Source organism: Pelophylax lessonae, assembly GCF_965119305.1.
Source record: "Pelophylax lessonae genome assembly, chromosome: 6".
Classification (NCBI taxonomy): Eukaryota; Metazoa; Chordata; class Amphibia; order Anura; family Ranidae; genus Pelophylax; species Pelophylax lessonae.
The window spans coordinates 299,091,977-299,116,944 of NC_138773.1; the positions used below are offsets into that span (position 1 = coordinate 299,091,977).

A 24,968-nucleotide genomic window follows, 5' to 3' on the forward strand; every position below is an offset into this window, starting at 1 on the left:
TAGCTCGACAGGGGAGATCACTGCACTAACATTGGTTTGTTAGTACAATGGCTCTGATTTTAAACTGCCAGGTTTTTTTTTTTTTTTTTTATTTATTCGGTTCCGCTGGGTTAAAAAAAAAAATAGTGTGGTGTACTAGTCTTAAAGCTCCATTCTCACTTGTGCGACTGGTCATGTGACTTTAGACACATAAAGTTGCATGTTAAGTGATAGCCCATTGTTTTCAATGGCACCTGTTCAGATTGGTGCAACTTTGAAAAGGTGCCTACACTACTTTGCAACTTAGTGTCAGAGGGTGTAAAGTCGGATCAAAGTCAAGATGCATAGTTGCACTGGAAATTGTGCGACTTTGGAGTCCCTCAAGTGTATATGGAACCTAAAGGATTGCTGTCATACAAGTTGTTGGCTGTAAGCGCATCTTACTATTGGGTGCGGAACAACTGTCTGAAGTAGACAGCCAGTCACCGTGCAGAACCTGTGCGTGTGTAACTGCAGAGCACAAGATAAAGAAGTATCCAGCATACATAACATGACTTCTATGTATTTTGATCAGATATAAACCTGTTAAATTAATTGCTATGGGAGGCAATGGTGAGCAGATGGAAGGGAAAGAGGCAACACTACCCAAGAAACAATTGAGCAATACTTGCATGAAGGCATGAATCCACCGTACTGAAATTAAAACTGGACACACACTTTTGTTTCAGAACAGCATTGTATTGAGGTTAAAGAGAACCTGTTTGCTTTTTAAGTAGCTAAATAACTGGCAGAGGTATAAAGCAGGACCATGGGAAGGTGTGCATAGCCACAAAATGCTCTACTTAGGCTTGCCCCATCCTACTTTTCTGTTCCTTACTATTGTGAAGTGAGATTTTCCATAACCGTGATAGACCATCACGTGATATAATTTCCTAAAGTCCCTATTTGACTTTTAAATACCCTAGAACATGGAGCGCTCAGGTGCTTTACAAGATATGCAAACATTCCTGCGGGCATTGTCAAGGTCCTGTTTTACTCCTTTGAAGGGGGCTTGCCAACTTTGAAGTAAATACAGGTTCTCTTTAAAGTATATTTAAAGCCAGCACTTTTTTTTATAGTTTTTATTAGAGTAGGAAATTCTTAAAAACTTTGTCAATTTTTTTTGGCCATCTGCATGCTTTTGGGGGTGAATTCTCTTCCTGACCTGTAGAAGGATAACTCCTAAAAAATCATAGAATCCCTTGTGTTTTCTCCAAGCTAGAATCCCATAGTTATTATGGAAAAAGTGCTTTCTGGTCTGGTGGTATCCTAAAATTTTGAATTTATTCCTTAATTTTTAGTCCTGCTCACCATGGTCCAAATAGCGAGAATAAACTTCCCCAGTGGGGCTCAGACACCAATAAAAAACCAAACCAGTGAAAAAATACAAAAAAAACTAACCTGAAATGTATATTGGAAGTGACGGATTTTAAAAGTTGGACGTCAAAAACTCTTCCTAGCCACGCCTAGAGGCCCCGAAGATTAAGATACGCACATATAAAGTGACAGACCAGAGATCTAAAAGTCCAAAATCTTTAAATATTAGTGCTTGCTCATAACAAAACAATATGGAACTGCCAACGCATTTCAGGTTTCAGACATACTCCCTTCATCAGGGCCTAAAAATGCTCAAACAAATGGCAACCACCTCAGCCTATAACTAGGCTTTGCAGCAAGGAGCATATGGAAGGGCAGTGCACATCAAAAACAACAAAATTTCCATCTCACCAGCTTGACTGCAACAAAACCAAATTAGCTCTTAACAGTTCATGTTAAAAACAAGGGGTTTCGTTTGCACACGTTTGCAAATACATGCGTAAGCTGCAGCGGCTTCCTCACAGTATCCCCACTTACTGCGGTCCTAACTGTATAATTTTGAGAGTTTCCCAAATCGGAGCACATGTATAGCAGTTTAGTAGGTTAAGGGGATGTGTGTCTGGAGGGAGCCCAACCCTTCATGAAGGTATAGGAATACCTGAGACACCCAGCAAGGGCGCAATGGCAGCTGAAGCATCCTGTGCACACCCACACCAATTAACAAAATGCCAACAAATGACAACCACCCCAACCTATAACTAGCTTTTGCAGCAAGGAGAACATGGAAGGGCGACCCATATAATAAAACTAACAAAATTTCCCAGCTCGCTTATCAGCTAGCCTGCGACAAAACCAAATTGACCCTGTCTAACAGTTCACATCAAAAACAAGGGGTTTAGTCGCACACATTTGCAAACATGTGTAAGCCTCTAATAAATGCATATAAGAACTCTTATACATATGGTAAAGAGTAGTATTAGCAGGTAACACATCAAAGTACTAAAAGCAAGCTATGGAGTCCAACTTACAGCATTTTTAAGACTTGTCTGAAACCTGAAATGCACTGGCTGTTCTATATGGTCTTAAAAGATTTTGCACTCTGTGACAGGACCGACCCATAGTGTGCTTTGTGTGCTTCTGTCAGTACACCGCTTCTTTCAGTCTTGAACATAGATATGCGATATTAGCCTCAATATACAAGACTAGCTGAGAATAGCTTGTATAAGATCTGGAAATGTTTATTAAACAAACTCACACAGAATATATAATTAACCTGAGCTAATTAATTAGCCATCTGGACAGAAACCATAGGTGAATGGGAATCCACACCTAGACAATGCTATAATGAATACTCTAATTAACTCAGCACTTAAACCAGCCTGGGTTACCAGACTGCCGGCAACAAGGCTAAAACAAAGTACAATACACATTATCTCAAGTAAAAACACAGAAAACCTTATTAAACAGACAATACTAGCAGGAGACCCCAGGAGCAGAATGTCCGGGTCCGACCTACAATAGTCTATGAAGCAAAGCTTATACAATGTTCCATCATTCTGATACAGTGGAATTAATGTAGCATAGGTTTCTTGAGGGACATGTGGATAAATATCACTGTCCCATTTGAAGTAACCACATTCTCAGTGTCCATTAAGTAGTTGTCCATCATTTTCTCAGTCACCCTGTGCCCCTAATAGACACAGGGTGACTTACACATAAGAGGGACCTGGGGAGCGGAGACGGGGATTTCCCAACCTCTCTAAGGTAAGCTGGGTTCCATGGGCCCCCAACCAAAGTGACTCCCATCACAGACTCACGGAAATCTAACCCTTCCTAATTTTATCCCAAACAAAAAAAAAAGTTTTGGCTTTAGATACATTTTACGTTTTCATGGCAAAATCTGTGCATTTTCTAAATTGTGTGTTCTGCATCTTCTAGGGTCAGTCTGGACACAGACATGGAAATCGGGGAAAAAAAACAGCAAAAAAAGCTGCTTCCACTGACCTTTCTGCTGGTGAGCCAGGTGAGAACAGATGAGCACTGGGCAGACAATGGTTTTGTTTTGGTTCTGACAATCTGAGTTGTATCAGCCCAATGGTTCTTTTTTATTCTACACTGGACCTGTCTTATATGTTGCATTTTGGGTTCAGAATCTGCATTTCGCCCTTAAAATCAATTAAGCAAAATCCTTATTGCATGTTAACTCAGCCACTAAAATCTCATATAAGCACTATGATGTAAATGCAGCGTCAGAAGTGTTTTTCAATATTAAAGTGGTTGACAACAAACTTTTTATTTTTTTAAAATAACAAACATGTCATCCTTCCCTGCTCTGTGGTGGTTTTGCACAGAGCAGCCCCAATCTTCCTCTTCTTGGTTCCCCAGCCCAAAAAGAGGAAGATTGGGGCTGCTCTGTGCAAAACAACTACACAGGGCAGGGAAGGATGACGTTTGTTATTTAAAAAAAATAAAGTTTGTTGTCAACCACTTTAATATTGAAAAACACTTCTGATGCTGCATTAACATCATAGTGCTTATATGAGGTTTCACTGGTCCCCAGCCAACATGTGCCCCCATAGCAAGGTGCTTGCAAAGGGGGCGCTCCTGTGTGCTCGCTCCCGAGCCTGTTCTGTGTCTTTATATACACACACACAGCTAGGCTTGGCCACTCCCTTTGCTCTCTTCTCATTTGCTGTGATCTGAGCCAATGAGGATTGAGAGAGCCACTGCCCTCTTGTACATCGCTGAGTTGAGATTGGACTCATGTCCGTAAAAAAAGGGGGGCTGGGTGGGGGGGGGGCGCTTCATGCAGAAGGTTTTTAATTTTAAGGCATTAAGGTTAAATAAAACCACCTGCCTTTATAACCACTTTAAAATTGCAGCATTTATTTTATTAAATTAAAGCCTGCTGATCCAGCCATGAAGGTTCTTGTTTAGCTTCTGTCATAGGATGACAACGCTCTATTCCCCTATTTTCGTTTTGTGGTGTCACCCTGCCTAGTGGATTTATAATGACAAGCAGCTAAGCTGATGCTCATTGCATAGGCACTATCCATGGTTGTCACCATCAGTAGACCTTCCCCAAGCAAAATGGCATTTAGCCATCACTGGAGTGCATGTAGACCGGTTGGAAAGAGACTGCAGGGCATTCAATATTTAATTTGGTGTAAACACAGTATTAGATCCTAATCGGCTTTGAATAATGACAATTCGAGAATGAAGGCGGTTATCTGATAATAAAACCGTCAAACTTTTGTGCCCATGGGAGTTAATAAAGGTGATGTTGTGAAGTCCTAGATAACCATTTCATCAGTGCCTTCAGGAAATGTTTGTCTGACAGCATTACATCTGTAGAGAGAAGTCTCATTGCTTCCAAATCTTACACCTGTGAAGTTGTGAAATTTTGGAGCTGTGAGCTAAACCATAAAACTATCACAATGCTCAGTGTAGGATGTTCCTCCTATGAGGTTACAAGCTTATCTCCTTCGACAACTGGGAAATATTGCTTTCTTATCTCATCTTGTCCCTGTCACTGCTGCTATCTGTCTTGATTAATTGCAGGGAGAAGATCAGTGACACTGATCAAATCTTCCATCTTTGCAATAGGGGACAGCGCAGCCTGGTTGAGGGAAAAAGCCCAGACTAGTAGTATACCTGTTGTATAGCAAGGTGACTACTGCTATTTATAGTCCCAAGGAGGGGATGGCATGACGGTTGTTCCTTACCTGGAGCAAATATTAACCCTAGAGGTGAAGGTGTGCTTTCCCCAGCAGCTAGGTACATCTCTCCTATTTCCTTGAATCCCCAACGCATTACTTCCTTTTACATCAAACCATTCAACTTATTTCCTTCACCAGTGGAGTACATCATGGAATGTCTCTTCTCTAGTCAGTCACACAAATGCTGCCAGAACATACACAATGTATAGGCTGATTTTACTAAAGGGTTTAAAAATATTCACAAATAGCCAAACAGGAAGTGAGAGGAAATCACTGCAAATGATGGCAATTCATTGCTGAACCCTAGATCACCAGAACTAGTGTCCCCATTGGAGGATCGGAAGATTACTTTTCTGGGGACAACCCAAAATGTGGGGTTTGCTTTCAATTATAATGGTAACCAGGACAAATGGAGAGGGTGAATCTCCTGCACAGACAGCAATAAAAACTGACAATATCCCTCTCCACTCTATCCCAAAGTTAAAAAAAATAAAAAAATAAAGTCTTTTGCCTTTTGGTTACTTTAAGCACTTGCCGACCGCCGCACGACTATCTACGTCGGCGGTCAGCCCCTCACAGGCAAAGTGACGTAGGGCTACGTCACTAGCTTGTGAGGGTCTAGGGAGCGAGCGCGTGGTCACGGACCCCCCCCGCACGTGTCACCGGCAGACCCGATGTCCGCCGGTCACTCTGCGATCGGCGGGGGAGAGGGAGAAAGTCAGGCGGCTTGTGTAAACAAGCTGCCTGTCATTCTCCCCTGTGTATGAAGGATGATCATACGGTTCTACTATGTAGAACCGTTGATCACTCTTCATACATCTGAAGCCACAGCCAATCACAGTAGAAAGCACGCCCCTAGGGACACACATAGCCCCTCCCTTTCAAAAAAAGTTAACCCCTTCACTGCCAGTGTATTTTTACAGTAACAGTGCATATGTATAGCACTGATTACTGTAGAAATGTCACTGGTAACCCCAAAAGTGGCAAAAATGTCAGTCAAGGGTCCGATCTGTCCGCCGCAATGTCGCAGTACCGCAAAACAAATCGCAGATCGCCGCCATTACGCGTAAAAAAAAAAAACAAAAATGACAAAAATCTTTCCCTTTGTTAGTAAACACGATAACTTTTGCGCAAACCAATCAAAATACGCTTTTTGCGATTTTTTTTTTTTTTTTTTTTTAACCAAACATAGGTAGCATAAAACAAATTGGCCGAAAATGTTAAAAAATTTTGATTTTTACATTTTTTTGGGGGGAATTTCATATAAAAAAAATGTGAAAAATATTGCTATTTTTGCAAAATTTACGCTCTTTTTTTTGTTTATAGCGCATGATCAAAAAATCGCACAGGTGATCAAATACCACCAAAAGAAAGCTCTGTTTGTGGGGGGAAAAAAGGACGCCAAATTCGTTTAGATACAGCGTCGCACGACCACGCAATTGTCCGTTAAAATCACGCAGTGCCGAATCGCAAAATACCCCCTGGTCAGAAAGGGGGTAAAATCTTCCGGGGCTTAAGTGGTTAAGGTGTTTGTCATGTATGCTTCTACACTTCTGTTAGTGAAGTTGCATGTTAAAATGTTGTTCTGGCCAAAAAAAAAATAAACATTTTTATAGATTGATATATACTCCTATTTTAATCCCTTTAAAAACTCTGCAGAAAAATACATGTTGATTGCTGGGATATCCAGTGTTTTTCTAACTTCTACTGCGCTGATATCCCAAGCAGCGGTATTAGCAGTTGCTCAGTTTTTCCCTGTTGGACTGCACAACCCTTCCCTGTTGGGTAATGGAGGGAGCAAGTTATTCTATATTCCGGAAGGGATACCTTAAGCATGGCTGACAATGCTGTTAGGGGTTTTAGTGCAGCAGGACCAGTGTGTTGTCGGTGTACTATAGGGAGTTAGGAGCTTGCGGCATTTATGGCAGGACAGCAGTTGTATTTTTATATACTTGCAATTCTTTTACTTTTCAGTAGGTAACGTGGTGGTGTTAACGATATACCATTGATCTTGCAATGTTTTTAAAAGAAAACAAATTAAGACGTGCATTCAGTGCTGAGATGTACTAAATTTATTATTTTTTTTTTTTTATTAAATTTTGCCCAGAGATGCACTTGGCCTTAGCTAGTTTTAAGACGAGCAAATCTATTCACTACCAGCCTTTCTTGTTATAGCACATACAAGTATCCTTATAATGCCTATAGTTGTAAGTGCTGATCCACCACAATACAGCCTTAAAGGAGTTGTAATGGCAGAAGGTATTTTTATCTTAATGCATTCTATACAGCAATGCTGTGCAGCAGCCCCCCTAATACTTACGTAAGCCACATCTTTATCCAGCCATGTCCACGAGTCCCTCGACCATTCGGGACTCTCCTTCCTGATTGGCTAACTGACTTTGACAGCCGTGGGCGCCAATTGCGCCACGACTGTGTCTCAGGCAATCAGGAGGGAGAGGAGGTGGGGCTGAATGGCAGCTTCATGTCTCAATGGACACACGGAGCTGCAACTCGGCTCGGGTGCCTCCATAGCAAGCTGCTGGGGCCACTCGATAGGGGGAGGGGCCAGGAGCAGCAAGGAGGGATCTGAGAAGAGGAGGATCCAGGCTGCTCTGTGCAAAAGCAGTTCACAGAGGAGGTAAGTATAACATGCTTGTTTGTTTTTTTTTGTTTTGTTTTCTAAAAAGGTTTTACAATCAGGAGAAGTTCACCTTTTATAACCTATAAAAACCACACTTAACCCGCGCTTATATATCAGCAGTATTAAAACAGCAGCTATCACAAAACACTGGTTATGACCTGTAACAATACGAAATACAAAATGCAGTGCTTCAAATAAAGTCCCAATGGCAAAAATTCAAAGAAAATCAAGATAAAAAGTCCAAGGGTGTACTGTTCAAATCAAGGTGCCAAACTCGTTCCTTCACCGACAATAAGGAACACACTGACCCTTACCATATGAGATGGATCACTGTTTTCTTAATGGTCATATGCTCAATGTGTAATTTAACAGGGATCATACAGCCTCTGATCTGGATCAATCATTCCCGATATAAGCTTATGCGCATCATAGGGGTGGGCACATAGGGATCAAAAGAAATCCGCAGGAGAGCCTCATGATGTAGTAGGTTTAAACCACAATTTATTGGCAATAGCAGAATATCACTCACCGAAACGAACAGCATATAATGCCTGTAAGCCGCAATGCTACGGAAATGTTTTAAACTCACAAAATGGCCTACCTCCATGCGTGGTGACGTTTACGCGAACTAGCTCCTCCCAACACGTTTCGTCGTCATAGACATTGTTGGGCGCGTGGTTATGCATGCATACAACGTAGAGTAGAAGGAAGGCTATATTCTGGCCACGGCCGATGTGACCTCTTTATACCATTATATCCCATTGACATGGGAATGAGGCTATAGAGTGTTATTTAAGTAAGCACTCTATTATACCTAACATAGAACAATTTATTCTTCACCTATTGGATTTCTCAATGAGTCACAATTATTTCTGGTATCATGGCTCCTATTTTCTACAGTGCTGTGGGGTGGCCATGGGCGCAAAATTTGCACTCTCAATGGCTAACCTAGTCATGGCCAAATGGGAGGAGGACGGCGTCTCTGGTCAGCATAGACCGGAGCCGATACTCTGGAGACGTTACATAGATGACATCCTCCTCCTTTGGAAAGGTAGCATGAATTCCTTGGATAATTTAATCTTTCAACTAAATAACAATGATCGAGGAATAACCATGCATCATGAAGCTAGCAGTGGGGAGATTCATTTTCTAGACCTGAGAATCTGAATTTAACAAAATGAAGTGGTGACATCTACTTATTTTAAAGAGACCAATCACAATGGTTTCATTGGCACAAACAGTTGCCATCATAAAGCATGGCTGTACCAAAGAGTCAGTTTACACGAGTATGGAGGAATTGCACTCTATAAAAGGATTATTCTAGGGATGTAGAACTCCTGAAAGAACGTTTTGTAGAAAAAGGTTATGACCCAATTGAATTGGATCATACTATTCAGGAGGTAGGAAATATGGACGGGGCCCTTATGCTCAATCCTTAAAAGGAAGGATTCTGATTTGAATCCGACATCTTGTGAATCATCCACGTTCTCTCCCTGACTTTTCCTTTTTACATCCTATCCTACTCCACTCAGCACTATTTTATTAGAAATCTTTTTAGAAAGCATTGGGGCATTTTAAAGAATGACAGAGTTTTAGGTCAATGTTGCCTGATGCTCCGGCAGTTACATTCAGAGGAGCTCCCCCTTTAAGGTTACAAATTGCTCCCAATATAGTCAAACCTCCTAAGAAACCTTCTTCTTTTTTATATCTTTCAAATGAAAATCTTTTATCCTTGTAGAAAGTATTCTGCTTGTGAACACAACTGTTTAAATAATAGGACGTATGCCTCATTTAATTCTAACGTCACTTCTAAAACGTATGTTCAGTCTTTTCTCACTTGTACATCTAAAAATGTAGTTTATTTAATTACATGTCCCTGTGGCCTGCATTATGTCGGCCGCACTGTACTTTCTTTTCAAGTGAGATTGAAGGAACGCATTGCAAATATCAGACAGGGTTTTCCCAAACACAGCCTATCCAAACATTCCGAAAAGTGCCACAATAGGAATCCTACACGTATGTCTTTTATGGCTATTGATACATTTAATTAATAAATGGCTATTAATTAATTCATTGGAAGGGAAGCCATGTTAGGAGGGAAATTTCCAAATTAGAAACAAGTCGATTTACTGGTTAAAATCTTTAAGGCCTTTTGGTCTCAATATAGAATGGGACGTGAACGCTTTTATCAATAATGCCTAATGCTAGTCAATCCATTTCGTTTTCTATGATATGGCTCGTACAGGTTTCCCATTCTTAAGAACTAGTCTTGGTTATTAATTTTTACCAGTGTCCCCCTTTTTTATTTAATATATTTTTTTAGGTTTACAGTTTATAATTTTATTTAAATTTTCATCTTATTACATTTTTTTGATTTAATGATTATTTATTATGTATATTGTGATCAGCCTTGATCGTGATGTATGTAATGTTTCTAGCCACAAGAGGTCGCCATTGCGTTTTGACTTCTGTTGCCGACGTTTTTATAATATATTTATTATTTTAACGACTAGTTTTGATTTGGCCACCTCTATTAAGGTCTTTTTGGTGCATAATAGGGTTTTCTCTATCGCTCATTGACAGACGTAGTCTTCTTGATTCTCAAGAGCTGGGTTATGTTGTCTCCGCAGGAGTAGGACTAGGCAGAATGACAAAACGTTCTGGCTCCACCCTAGGGGGCAGTCCCTGAGGGTATATCCTCCCTCTCTCTGCTACAGGGAATCAGTTTTTTTCTGTCTAGTCAGGAGTAAGGACCTAAGTTCCTTGCTGGGATCTTTTGGTCCTGGCAAGACTTTTTTTCTTTAAGAAAAAGACATTTTTTAGGTAGTTTTCTCCAGTGTTTTTTTCCTGTGAGATCTTCACGCAAAAATGCCGGACTGGGCGACACTTGTGGTCACCCCAGCCGGCCTACGAGCGCGTGCAGACCAGGCATTGCGCTTGGTCGGCCGCGACATATTCAAGTAAGTATGCGGGGCCGGGCGACGGGCTGGATGTGAGATCCAGTGGTCACCCCGGTTTCTGCCTAAAAGCGCGTGCAGACCAGTGCGCTGAGTCGGCCGCGACGGAGTCCCAGTAAAGGGACTGACTTTGCGAGTTAAAAGCTCGCTTGGACGCCAGGACCAGAGAGTCGAGGCGTCCACAAACCCCCACCTCGGTGGAGAGGGTATTATGAAGAGAGGGTGCCTGTCGGTTCGGTATGGTGAGTAAAACGTTCCCTTTTTTCCTCATTTATGAGGCAGTATATTATGGGCCCCTCCATATATGGTCAGTATATATCTGACACTTACAAGTCCCCCTTGTAATACAGCATGTGTTTGTGGGAAGTGGACTTGGTTCAAGAGCTAACACTCTACCCAGCAGACTGTAACATTACAGCAAACATAGGAGGTATAATCCTACCTTATGTGCAGTGTATCTCTGTAGATCCATATTTCACCTCTCAGCAGAGTGCAGGTGGATGTGCTGGGAAAACGATATCGGCGGTCCGCCGCCATTTTGCCGTAGACCGAATGCATGTATGTCCTCAGGTCACGCCGGCCGCCATGTTTTTGGAGTCTTATGTCTCTTCTATGGGGGCGGCCATGTTTTGTGAGCCCAGCTTCCTCGTGGAGGGCTGGGAACGCCGGAAGGCGTACACAGGGGGCGGAGCCACGCCTTCTGCCCGGGAAAAAGCAAACAGCTCCTTCCAGTCTGTGTAAGACAGACGCTGGCTGCAGTTTGTTGGAAACTGCACTGCATCGGTTGGTGAGCCTTGGGGGTCCCTCTCTCTCTCTCTGGGATCGAGAAGCAGGTACTCTGAGGGGCGCTATTGCGCTAAGGGGAGACACACAAAAAAAAAAAAAAAAAAAGTTTTTTTGTTTATTGCTGGCAAAAGTGTCCTGTATTAACATGGACCCTGCCACTCATGTATCTCCTCCGGATCCCCTCGAGGGGTCTGCGGGATCCTCCAGCACCCCATTGACAATTGAATCCCCCGCCTAACCCCTTATTATCTGAAACCTCGGATTCAGACTCTGAGCCTATTTCTGCAGTTGCAGGTACTTCATCTGGTATTGGTGTCTCGGGTCCTGTCTCTTCAGACAGTGAGGAGGATGTTTCGGCATCTGCCATAGCCCGAGAGGAAGCGTTGGTAAACGCACTCATTGTATCTGTTCAAGAGACTTTAAGGTTACAGGGTATTCCATCAGAAATAGCTGAAACTGAGATCCCTTTTGGGACTAAAAAGCGCATCAAAGTGGCAAAGGTTTTTCCATTGCCCAAATGTTTTGGCAATCCAATCGATGAAGAATGGCGTCTGCCAAAACGCACTTTTAATATTTCCAAACGCATTGACAGGCGTTATCCGTTTGAGGAAACCCTTATTAAAAAATGGACAGAACCACCTGTGGTGGATTCACCAATTGCTAGATTGAATAAAGCCACGGTTATTCCTTTAGAAGACGCTCCGTCTTTTAAAGATCCAGTGGATCGCAAGATAGAAGCTATGTCTCGCACCATGTTTTCCTTGATTGGATCAGCTTTCAGGCCAATAATTGCTATTGGTCTGGTTTCGCAGGCTGTAACTGAATGGACCAAGTGGTTACGCCGGGACTTAGAAGAAGTCCCTCAGGCGGTATCAGATTTGTTGGAACAAATGATACAGGGGTTACAGTTTGTATGTGATGCGGCGTTAGACGCCACTCCATTAATGGCGCGAGCATCAGTCTCAGCAGTGGTTCTCAGGCGTACACTGTGGCTAAAAGGTTGGATAGCCGACCAAGGTTCCAAAAAAGCATTGGCTAATATCCCCTTTTCAGGAGAACGTCTATTTGGAGCCAACTTAGATGAGATCATTAAGGATCTCACCGGTGGAAAAAGCACCTTTTTACCGCAAAATTTTAAAGGTAGAGGAACTCGTCAAAGACGAGGGCCTTCTTTTTCTGCTCACAAGAGGTTTTTTCGTCCAGCGGGTGAAAAAACGAAGTCCTTCAAGGTTCCTACAGGAGGCGTCAGGGGTCGTTGGGCGGGCAAGCAAAAGCCCGCCCCCTCCAGACCTGAAGATAAACCATCCAAAGCCTGAAGGTGCGCCCCCACCCATAACTGGGGTGGGGGGACGTCTTCGCCGGTTCCCGGATCCATGGCTTTCCAGAATCCCGGACAAATGGGTTTGCGAAGTCATAAAGTCAGGGTACAAGATCGAGTTTCGATCTCTCCCACCGGCGCGATTCTTCCCTTCCAATATCCGACTATCTCCGGATCGTCTAGAAGATCTGCGGAGAGCAGTCACAGATCTACTACAACAAGGAGTGGTAGTCCACGTTCCTTGGACAGAACGGTTTCAAGGGTTTTATTCAAACCTGTTTACAATACCCAGGGAAGAGGGCAAAGTGCGTCCAATTCTGGACTTAAGAGCACTCAATTCTTTCGTCAACATAAGAAGATTCAGAATGGAATCCATTCGCACGGTAGCAGCCTTCCTGCATCCAGGGGATGTCCTAGCGTCCATAGATATCAAGGACGCCTATCTTCACGTTCCCATTTTCGCAGGACATCAGCGTTTTCTACGCTTTTCCGTAGAGGAGAACCACTATCAGTTTGTGGCGTTACCTTTCGGTCTCGCCACGGCTCCGCGGGTCTTCACAAAGGTGTTGGCCCCAATGTTGGCACTTCTGCGCCAAAGAGGTATATCGATTCTAGGTTACCTAGACGATCTTCTGCTTTATGCAGAGTCTCCTCAGACCTTGCTACAAAACATAGAAATTACTATGATTTCTTTACAGGAATTCGGGTGGCTGGTGAACCAGCAAAAGTCTTTTCTGGTTCCCACCCAGAGGCTCGAATATCTGGGTCTAATTCTAGACACAGTCAGGACAAGAGTGTTTCTTCCGGTAGGGAAACTTCGAAAGATTCAATCAGCAGTCCAGTTGTTACTGTCCAACAGCTGGTCTTCCCTTCGGACTTGCATGAGGGTTCTGGGATTGATGGTGGCTTCATTCGAAGCAGTCCCATTTGCCCAGTCCCATACCCGAATTCTTCAGCAAGAGATTCTCCTCAGATGGAATCGGAATCCGGAATCCCTGGACAATCAGATACGATTGAGCAAACAGACCAGAGAGTCTCTGGTTTGGTGGCTTCGGTCTCCAATGCTCAGCCAGGGAAAGTCATTTCTGCCAATATATTGGACGATAGTGACCACGGATGCCAGTCTATCCGGATGGGGAGGTATTCTCGGTCAATTATCTGCCCAGGGACTTTGGTCCCCGGAAGAATCCAGATTACCGATAAATGTATTGGAACTGAGAGCGATCAGACTTTGTCTGATTCACTGGACCGAGCAGCTCCAGGGCAGCCCGGTTCGGATCCAGTCGGACAATGCCACGGCCGTGGCTTATGTCAATCATCAGGGGGGCACCAAGAGTGTCCGAGCGGCCAAAGAAGTGGCTTGCATTCTTCGCTGGGCGGAACGATTTGTTCCAGCAATCTCTGCGGTGTTCATTCCGGGGGTGGAGAATTGGCAGGCAGATTATCTCAGCCGTCAGACCCTGGATCAGGGGGAATGGTCCCTCCATCCAGACGTTTTCCACCAGTTGTGCCTACGGTGGGGCACCCCGGATGTGGATCTGTTGGCATCACGATTCAACAGGAAAGTTCAGAGATTCGTGGCTCGCTCCCGCGATCCTCTAGCAGAAACCGCAGACGCACTGATCGCCCCGTGGGGGCAATACCAGCTAATATATGCCTTCCCTCCTCTCGCGTTACTGCCTAGACTTCTTCGCAGAATAGAGGAGGAAGGAATCCCAGTAATCCTGGTAGCTCCGGACTGGCCTCGTCGAGCTTGGTACGCCGACATGGTCAGACTGGTGGCGGACGTCCCGTGGAGACTTCCTCTCAGGGAGGATCTACTGTCTCAGGGACCGATCTTCCATCCTGCTTTACGATCGCTGGCTTTAACGGCCTGGCTATTGAGACCCAGGTGCTGAAGGACAAAGGTTTGTCAGCTTCAGTTATTCCTACTCTAGTTGAAGCAAGGAAAGCGACTTCCAGGAAGATTTATCATCGCACATGGAGGTCCTACATTGCATGGTGTGAACCTTTGGGGTTCCGTCCTCGGTCTTATTCGATTAGTCGAATATTGGCTTTTCTGCAACAAGGGGTTGAGCAGAAACTGGCCTTGAGTACTATCAAGGGTCAGGTCTCAGCATTAGCCATCTTCTTTCAGAAGCCTTTGGCTACTCATTCCTTGGTGCGGGATTTCATCCAGGGGGTGCGACATCTGGCTCCACCAGTGCACGCGCCGTTACCCCCCTGGGATCTTAATTTAGTGTTGTCGGTTCTTCAGAAACCTCCCTTTGAAGAGATTAGGGAGATTCCTCTACCCACGTTGTCCCAGAAGGTGGCCTTCTTGGTGGCTATTACTTCTGCACGCAGGGTGTCAGAACTGGCCGCATTATCTTGTCGTTCACCATATCTGGTGGTTCATAGAGATAAGGTGGTTCTTCGTCCGAATCCATCCTTCCTACCAAAAGTAGTTTCAGAATTTCATCTGAATGAAGAAATTGTATTACCTTCCCTGTGTCCTAAGCCCAGTCATCCTCGGGAATTTGCTTTGCACTCCTTGGATGTGGTCCGGGCGATCAGGGTATACTTGAAAACGACAGACTCGTTTCGCAAGACGGATTCACTTTTTGTGATCCCAGATGGACCCAAAAAGGGGTTGCCTGCATCTGCCGCGACCATTTCCAGATGGATCAGACAGACGGTAGTGCAGGCTTATTCTATTAAGGGTCGGGAGCCCCCGTTCCCTGTTAAGGCGCACTCCACTCGGGCACTTAGTGCGTCATGGGCCTTTCGTCAGTGGTCCAGGTGTGCAAGGCGGCTACCTGCTCGTCGGTGCATACCTTCTCTAAACATTATAAAGTTGATGTAATGGCATCGTCTGATGCCTCATTTGGCCGCAAGGTTTTGCAGGCCGCAATTTGAGGAGACCAGTGGTCTACCTCGAGGGTTTTTTCCGTTGGAAAATTTTTTCTTTAGTCTCATTCTTTGTTTATAATGAGCCTTTAAAACTTCTAGTTTGGCACCGGTTGGGCCTACTAGATTGGATTTGATTTTGTCAATCCCACCCCTCATTTGTGGCACTGCTTCTGGATGTCCCAGCTCTTGAGAATCAAGAAGACTACGTCTGTCAATGAGCGATAGAGAAAAATGGATTTTTGTAAGAACTTACCGTAAAATCCTTTTCTCTTAAGCTCATTGACAGACGTAGTACCGGCCCTCTATCATTGAGTTGGGTTGGGTTAATTTCTCTGTACTGCTTTAAACAGAACTGATTCCCTGTAGCAGAGAGAGGGAGGATATACCCTCAGGGACTGCCCCCTAGGGTGGAGCCAGAACGTTTTGGCATTCTGCCTAGTCCTACTCCTGCGGAGACAACATAACCCAGCTCTTGAGAATCAAGAAGACTACGTCTGTCAATGAGCTTAAGAGAAAAGGATTTTACGGTAAGTTCTTACAAAAATCCATTTTTTTAAGTAGCCTAATTTTGAGCTATGAATTATTCATTATGTCTATAATGCTCTCGACGGATGTTATTTCACGAAGGTCGGCCATTTTGTGGGTTTGAAACCTTTCCATAGTATTGCGGCGCACAGGCATTATATGCTATCAGTTCGGTAAGTGATATTCTACTGTTGCCAATAAATTGTGGTTTAAACCTATTACACCATGAAGCTCTCCTGCTGATTTCTTTTGATCCCTATGTGCCCACACCCATGACGCGGATGAGCTTACATCGGGAACAATTGATCCAGATCAGAGGCTGTGATCCCTGTTAAATTACACATTGAGCATTTGACCATTATGAAAATAGTGCTCCATCTCCTATGGTAAGGGTCAGTGTGTTCATTTATTGTCGGTGGAGGATTGGGTTTGGCACCTTAAAGCGGAGTTCCAGCCATTCACTCACCTGTCCAACGGTCCAGCGATGCGGCCGCCCGAAGCCTCGATCCTCTCCCTCGGCACCGGCATCACTGCTGTGGGCACCCGGTTGTTACAGTTTGCGGCTTCACAGCCGGGTACCCACTGCGCATGCGCGAGTCGCGCTGCGCGCCGTGATTGGCCGGCAATCTTCTGGGACCTCTGACGTGTCCCAGAAGATTGCAGGGAGGGAGGGGGAGAGGAGAACTTCCGTTCAGGGCGCCGCGGCGCTCCGAGCGGAAGTGGGAGCGGGTACCTGTCAAAACTAGGTACCCGCTCCCCCCCCAAACAAATGACATGCCAAATGTGGCATGTCAGGGGGTCAGGACTCCCTAAAGCGGAAGTTCCACTTTTGGGTGGAACTCCGCTTTAATGCGAACTTTACACTTTGGTGGAAGATCTACTCTGGCACATTGATTTGAACCGTACACCCTTGGACTTTTTATCTTGATTTTTTTTTTTAAATTTAGATTTTCTTTGAATTTTCCCATATGGACTTTATTTGAACCCCTGCATTTTGGATTTGAAGCCCTGCATTTTGGATTTTACCTTTTTATAACATGTTATACCCATATTCAGGGTGTAACATGTTAGTGCTGCAGCTGCCCTCCCTTCTTTAGAATGGTAAACTACAAGTACCAGTAACCTTTGCGGCTGTTGACTTGTTATTCTTAATGAACCACCAGGGTGCTGTTGAGCACACTAGGTAGTTTATTGATGCTTCCTAACATTGTGTAACTGCCTGGCTGTATGAGGTACAAGCAGACGGCTTACACTGACAAGAGCCCTGTATTGCACTTGTGATCTGCTGATCGTAGGTACAATGCTTTACAGCTGAACAACAATGGAACACTAGCCGCTCAGGTGAAAGCAATAAGAGCCTTGGAGTCAGGTGCACGTCCAGTCTGAAGTCCGAGCAACACCAAGCATAAGAAAAATGTCGACCGCACTCCAGCATAGAAAGCCATCAAAGAACTTTATTGAATAAAAATATCCAATGTAACAGACATCATGGACATCACAGGCAACAAGGAACGGTTGACGCGTATCACAAATAAATTTGCTTAGCCATATCCCTTATGACTAATCGACTATCCGTGAAACGCGTCAACTGTTCCTTGTTGCCGGTCATGTCCATGATGTCTGTTACAGTGGATATTTTTATTTAATAAAGTTCTTTGATGGCCTTCTATGCCAGAGTGCGGTCGACATTTTTCTTATGCTTGGCAATGCTTTATAGGCTTCCAATAAAAGAATAATAAATGCACGCTTTTTTTTACCTGCAAATAGATGTGCATTTATTTATTTTTTTGAAAAGGTGAACTTATGCTCTAAATAGTATTTGCTCTTTCTACTGCTGAGGATAAAACTTACAAGTGCTGCTTCATCTAGTGAAATTGTCTCTCCTCCTGATTCTGCTGGTCCCCTTAGCACTGGCTCCACTTTCCTATTTTAGAGTGGCTCCTTTCCTTGCAGGGTCCTAAAGATGAATGCTCCTGGGATCAGACTACCGGACGATGTGATGACCTGTTGTCTGTTGTGACATGCACAGGCAGCCAGTGATGACCTGCTGTCTGTTGTTACATGCACAGGCAGCCAGAGAAGAGAACACATAGAATACACTAATCTGCTCCTCCTCCAGGGAAATTGCTTGACCGCAACTTCTGAAGACGGGCTGTCAGTCTGGGAGGAGGAGGAGCAGAGGCGTGACTTGTGTGTAGGTGCAGGCAGAGTCTGAATGTCTAACATATATTCTATAAACATGCATGTGTGCTGGAGCCAAAAATCATGTGACATGTCGTCTCGACATTTGCGGGACACAGTGCGTCACAAGTGATTTTTTGAGTGTGTGCTTTTCCACCCAGAAGTTCAGGGAAGCCATGCTGCAGAGAAATTGGGTGTGCAGAAGTTTTTGTGGACTTTGCTGAAAGCATTCATTTAATGTAATGTGCTGATTACACCTATAGATGTGTCTGGTGAAATACACTAATTACAGCTAAAGTTGTAGTACTGAAGCTTCTGAAGCTTAGTTTGAGAATGGAAAGTTTGTTAATATTACTGTTTCTTGTTTTTCTCTCCATGGCTGCAGTCATCGGTAAGGTCTTAGAAATCACAGAACTGCCAGACGGGATAAGTCGCAAAGATGCAGAAATGCTTTTTGGTGAACTCTTTAAAGTAGGTGCTAAAATCCGGTGGCTCCGAGACCCCCATTCGCAGCAGGCACCGCACCAACAGCAAAATAACCAACACTACTGCAGCAGTGGCGACGACCACACGAGTACCGAACAGCCCAACCCTTCCACAGACTTGGCCTCTACTTACACCATAGTCGCCACCTTCCCCACAGTGTCCGCCGCACAGAATGCACTGAAAAAACACAATAATTTTATGAACAAGTTCAGACTGAGAACAAGCAGGAAGCCCTACGACCTTCACATCCTAGAAAGAGCAAGCTCTCAATAGAACAGACGGGAGGCCTGGTCACAGGGGGTGGGCCTCCACCTCAGTCGCCACTAATGGTTGAAATGCGCTTCTCTTCTGTACAGAGACAACACTGTTGATTTTGAACGATCACGACCTAGTAAATTGAAGACCATCCTATGGAACCGGCATAGAAGAAAATCGAACAGCAGGATTGAACCCTCTCCCCTTCCCCTTCCCCTTTTATAGTCTGTTTGTTTTATATTTATATTTCTGTATTGGACCCAAAAGTTCTCTTGTACAGATGAAAAAATGTTGTTCATACTGAATGCCCATGATGGGAAAAGAGAAAAAAATGAAGGAAAAAAAACAAAACAAAACAAAAAAAACCAAGTCTGTGTTTTCTACTTTCTTTTTCTTTTTTCAAAGCCAGCACTTTGCCATCCATTTTCCTAGAACAGGGTGGGGAAAATTAAACGCTGCACTAAAAAAAAAAACAAAAAGATTCTATATACAATACATAGAAATATATATTATAATAATTATAGACCTACTACTGTTTAGAAGAGACATCTAGTTCTGTTCCCCTGACGTCCAAGGGGATGCCGTTAAAACTACTGGTTCTCTTCACCGTGCCCTTCAGAAATTCTATAATTTAAGGCTTTGTGAAAGTTAATTGTAAATAAATTATGTTTCTCACTAAATTCACCTTTTAATTGTGGTTTTATAATTGTTTCGGTCTGTTTTCTTGCTAACTGGGTTCTTTTCTCAGACGCTGAGGCTCTTTTAGTAAAGAAAGTGGGGCATGGGTTGAAGGATTAAAGAAAGAAGGGCATGGCTTGAAGGATTAAAGCGGAGCTCCAGCCACCCCACCAAAAAAATTAGGTCAGCAGCTACAAATACTGTAGCTGCTGACTTTTAATAGTAGGACACTTTCCTGTCCAGGGATCCTGCGATGTCGGCATCCCAGCCGTTTTTTTCAGTCGGCTTTTGGGTGCCTTGCGGCTTCACAGCCGGTTCACTGCTGCACATGTGCGAAACACACTGCGCTTTGTGAATGGCCCGCTGGTGGGAGAAGGAGCTGGGGGGCTGAACTCCTGAATGACTTTGCTGCACAAAGTCACTCGGAAGTGAGAGTGGGGGTGTCAAAAGCAGGTTCCTACTCCCCCGAAAGGTGCCAAATGTGGCAGTGGTTGAAAGGTTAAAGAAAGAGAGACCTAGACTGAAGGAATAACATAAGAAGGGCATGGGTTGCAGGATTAAAGAGGGAAATGAGAGAAAGAGGGACACAAATTGAAGGTTTAAAGAAAAAGGGGCATGGGTTGAAGATTTACATCATAATTGTGGTTTTGAAGCTCCAAAATGACACAAATGGATTTGCAGCAGCTATAGCGAACTACTCACATAATTTTTTTTTTTTTTGGTGCTCATTGCACCCTTTTAAACAGTACAGGTGTTTTTGTATTGTTTTCATGCAATGCAGTAACAAATTAAGGAAAATAAAAATTCTTCCATAAATTGTTTAAAACCAAATCTCAATACAGCACTGTAGAAGTAAAGTAAGAGTCGTGCATTTTTCACATGCTGTGTGTAGATGTAGTAATATCTATCTACCACAAGATGGTGCAATAAATATAGGCCCATTTCAGTGAGGTCTCTTGGAAGAGCATTCTAAAGCTACAACCTGGTTAAAGAACTATTGTAGGTAAAATGTGTTAAATAATTGAGTATAAACTGCTCAAAAAAATTAAAGGAACACTTTGAAAACGCATCAGATCTCAATGAGGAAAATTATCATGTTTGATATCTATACTGATGTGGACTGGGTAATGTTTTAGGAACGAAAGGATGCCACATCGTTTAATGAAAAAAAATAAAAATTCTGAAGCTACAGAGGGCTGAATTCAAAGACACCCCTAAAATCAGTGGAAAAATGATTCAGCAGGTTAGTCCATTTTGCTGAAATTTCATTGCAGCAACTCAAAATGGTACTCAGTAGTTTGTATGGCCCCCACGTGCTTGTATGCATGCCTGACAACATCGGGGCATGCTCCTAATGAGATGACAGATGTTGCCCTGGGGTATTTCCTCCCAGATCTGGACCAGGGCATCACTGAGCTGCTGAACAGACTGAGGCGCAACCTGGCGGTGTCGGATGGATAGAAACATAATGTCCCAGAGGTGTTCTTTTGCATTTAGGTCAGGTGAGTGTGGGGGGCATTCAATTCCTTCATCCTCCAGGAACTGGCTGCATACTCTCGCCACATGAGGCCGAGCATTGTTGTGCACCAGGAGGAGCCCAGGACCCACTGCACCAGCGTAGCATCTGACTATTGGTCCAAGGATTGTATCCCAATACCTAATGGTGGTCAGGGTGCCATTATCTAGCCTGTAGAGGTCTGTGCATCCCTCCATGATTGTCTTCCCAGACCATCACTGACCCACCACCATACCGGTCATGCTGAACGATTTTACAGGCAGCATACGTTCTCGGCGGCTTCCCCAGACCCTTTTACGTCTGTCACATGTGCTCTGGGTGATCCTGCTCTCATCTGTGAAAAGCACAGTTCTGCCAATTCTGGTGTTCAATAGCAAATGCCAATCAAGCTCCACGGTGCCGGGCAGTGAGCACAGGGCCCACTAGAGGACGTCGGGCCCTCAAGCCACCCTCAGGAAGTCTGTTTCTAAATGGTCAGAGACATTCACAACAGTGGCCTGCTGGATGTCTTCTTGTAGGGCTCTGGCAGTGCTCATCCTGTTCCTCCTTGCACAAAGGAGCAGATACCGGTCCTGCTGATTGGTTAAAGACCTTCTATGACCCTGTCCAGCTCTCCTAGAGTAACTGCCTGTCTCCTGGAATCTCCACCATGCTCTTGAGACTGCTGCAAAAACACAGCAAACCTTCTGGCAATGGCATGTATTGATGTCATCCTGGAGGAGTTGGACTGCCTGTGCAACCTCTATAGCAGGGATCCTCAAACTATGGCCCTCCAGCTGTTGCAGAACTACACATCCCATGAGGCATTGTAAAACTCTGACATTCACAGACAGGACCAGGCATGATGGAAATTGTAGTTCCTGAACACCTGGAGGGCCATAGTTTGTAGACCCCTGCTCTAGAGGGTCCAGGTATTGTCTTATGCTACCAGTAGTGACACTGACCCTAGCCAAATGCAAAACTAGTGAAAAACAGTAAAGATGAGTGGGGGAAAAAAATGTCAGTGTCCACCTATAAAACCATTCCTGTTTTGGAGGTTGTCTCATTGTTGCCCATCCAGTGCCCCTGTTCATTTTATTAACATCAAAGCAGCTGAAATTGATTAACAACCCTCCTGCTACTTAAAGCTGAGTTCTATCCAAAAGTGGAACTTTTGCTCATCTGCTCTCAACCCCCCTCCTCCGTTGCTGCATTTGGCACTTTTCAGGGGGGAGGGGGGGGGGGGAACGGGTATCTGTTTTTGACAGGTACCCTTTCCCCACTTCCAGGAGACATCGCCGTGGCGCTGTCCCTCGGAAGTTCCGTCGTCCTCCTTCCCCTGCCGCCGAGCCAAGTAGAGTGCGTGGCACTCTTCACGCATGCTCAGTAGGGAACCGGCTGCGAAAGAGTTAATTGACGATTTCCCATAGAATGGATGGTGGTGGCAGCACCTGACAGCCGATCCAAAAATCGGCTGGGGTGCTGACCTCATGGGCTCCCTGGACAGGTAAAATGTCTATTTATTAAAAGTCAGCAGCCACAGTATTTGTTGTAGCTGCTGACTTTTTATTTTTTTAACAGCTGGAACACCGCTTTACCTAACCAGATCAATATCCCAGGAGTTTAATTGACTTGATGCTTTATCCTGATTAAAAAAGAATTCCTTTAATTTGTATGAGCAGTGTAATTTTTTTTTTATTTTTCTAAGCTTGGTGTTTAAAAAAAAAAAAAATCTGCAAGCTGCAGTGCATATGTGCCTAGGCTATGGGAATTACCCTATTTCCATATTCTTTCCATAGCAATGAAAGGCTCTAAAGCCATCCCTGACTTTTCTTGCAAACTTTTAACTCAAGATAACAACAAACACTTGGTGGTGATCAACTTGGAGATAAGAGACCCTCTCATGTAAACATCAACCCCTGTAGAAGACCAAACAATGGTGCACATTTTCATGTGTCGAGGTGCATTGTGTCAAGTTGGACAGCCCATCATAAAGTAAATGGGCAGTGACACATCTGAACACCCGGAAAATGTTGGTCCTGCTGCATTTTTGAAACCTATCTTGATGCATCCTGAAAAAAAGGTTGAAGTCATTATTGGTGTCAAAAAAAAAAAAAATCCTTTCATTGTTGTCAGTGACTGCGATAAAACCCATCCAGCACTGTTGTTGGTGTCAGTGACTGCGATAAAAACCATCCAGCATTGGTGTCAGTGACTGCAGTAAAAACCTCCCCACATTGGTGTCAGTGACTGCAGTAAAAATCACCCAGCACTGGTGTCAGTGACTGCGATAAAAACCCGTCCAGCACTGGTGTCAGTGACTGCGATAAAACCCGTCCAGCACTGGTGTCAGTGACTGCGATAAAACCCGTCCAGCACTAGTGTCAGTGACTGCGATAAAAACCATCCAGCATTGGTGTCAGTGACTGCAGTAAAAATCACCCAGCACTGGTGTCAGTGACTGCGATAAAAACCCGTCCAGCACTGGTGTCAGTGACTGCGATAAAACCCACCCAGCACTGGTGTCAGTGACTGCGATAAAACCCATCCAGCACTGGTGTCAGTGACTGCGATAAAACCCACCCAGCACTGGTGTCAGTGACTGCGATAAAACCCACCCAGCACTAGTGTCAGTGACTGCGATAAAACCCACCCAGCACTGGTGTCAGTGACTGCGATAAAACCCATCCAGCACTGGTGTCAGTCACTGCGATAAAACCCGTCCAGCACTGGTGTCAGTCACTGCGATAAAACCCGTCCAGCACTGGTGTCAGTCACTGCGATAAAACCCGTCCAGCACTGGTGTCAGTGACTGCAGTAAAAACCTCCCCACATTGGTGTCAGTGACTGCAGTTAAAAACCATCCAGCACTGGTGTCAGTGACTGTGATAAAAACCATCCAGCATTGGTGTCAGTGACTGCAGTAAAAATCACCCAGCACTGGTGTCAGTGACTGCGATAAAAACCCGTCCAGCACTGGTGTCAGTGACTGCGATAAAACCCGTCCAGCACTGGTGTCAGTGACTGCGATAAAACCCGTCCAGCACTAGTGTCAGTTACTGCGATAAAACCCACCGAGCACTGGTGTCAGTGACTGCGATAAAACCCACCGAGCACTGGTGTCAGTGACTGCAGTAAAAATCACCCAGCACTGGTGTCAGTGACTGCGATAAAAACCCGTCCAGCACTGGTGTCAGTGACTGCGATAAAACCCGTCCAGCACTGGTGTCAGTGACTGCGATAAAACCCGTCCAGCACTAGTGTCAGTTACTGCGATAAAACCCACCGAGCACTGGTGTCAGTGACTGCGATAAAACCCACCCAGCACTGGTGTCAGTGACTGCGATAAAACCCACCCAGCACTGGTGTCAGTGACTGCGATAAAACCCATCCAGCACTGGTGTCAGTGACTGCAATAAAACCCACCCAGCACTGGTGTCAGTGACTGCGATAAAACCCACCCAGCACTGGTGTCAGTGACTGCGATAAAACCCACCCAGCACTGGTGTCAGTGACTGCGATAAAACCCGTCCAGCACTGGTGTCAGTCACTGCGATAAAACCCGTCCAGCACTGGTGTCAGTCACTGCGATAAAACCCGTCCAGCACTGGTGTCAGTCACTGCGATAAAACCCGTCCAGCACTGGTGTCAGTGACTGCAGTAAAAACCTCCCCACATTGGTGTCAGTGACTGCAGTTAA

General features: G+C 44.5%; 1 protein-coding gene across 8 annotated transcripts in view; it reads left to right on the forward strand.

Moving 5' to 3' along the window:
• R3HDM1 (R3H domain containing 1) overlaps window positions 1-19,775 on the forward strand; it is a 277,140-nt gene extending 257,365 nt beyond the window's left edge. For 7 of the 8 annotated variants that reach the window (XM_082261127.1, XM_082261128.1, XM_082261122.1 and 4 more), the window contains 2 exons: window positions 3,274-3,358; window positions 18,740-19,775. In XM_082261127.1, the coding sequence (XP_082117253.1) occupies window positions 3,274-3,358; window positions 18,740-19,113 (459 nt within the window). In that variant the 3' untranslated portion in view covers window positions 19,114-19,775. The remainder of the gene's footprint in view (window positions 1-3,273; window positions 3,359-18,739) is intronic. The other variant, XM_082261129.1, reaches the window with a different exon arrangement.
• The last annotated feature ends 5,193 nt before the right edge of the window (window positions 19,776-24,968 follow it).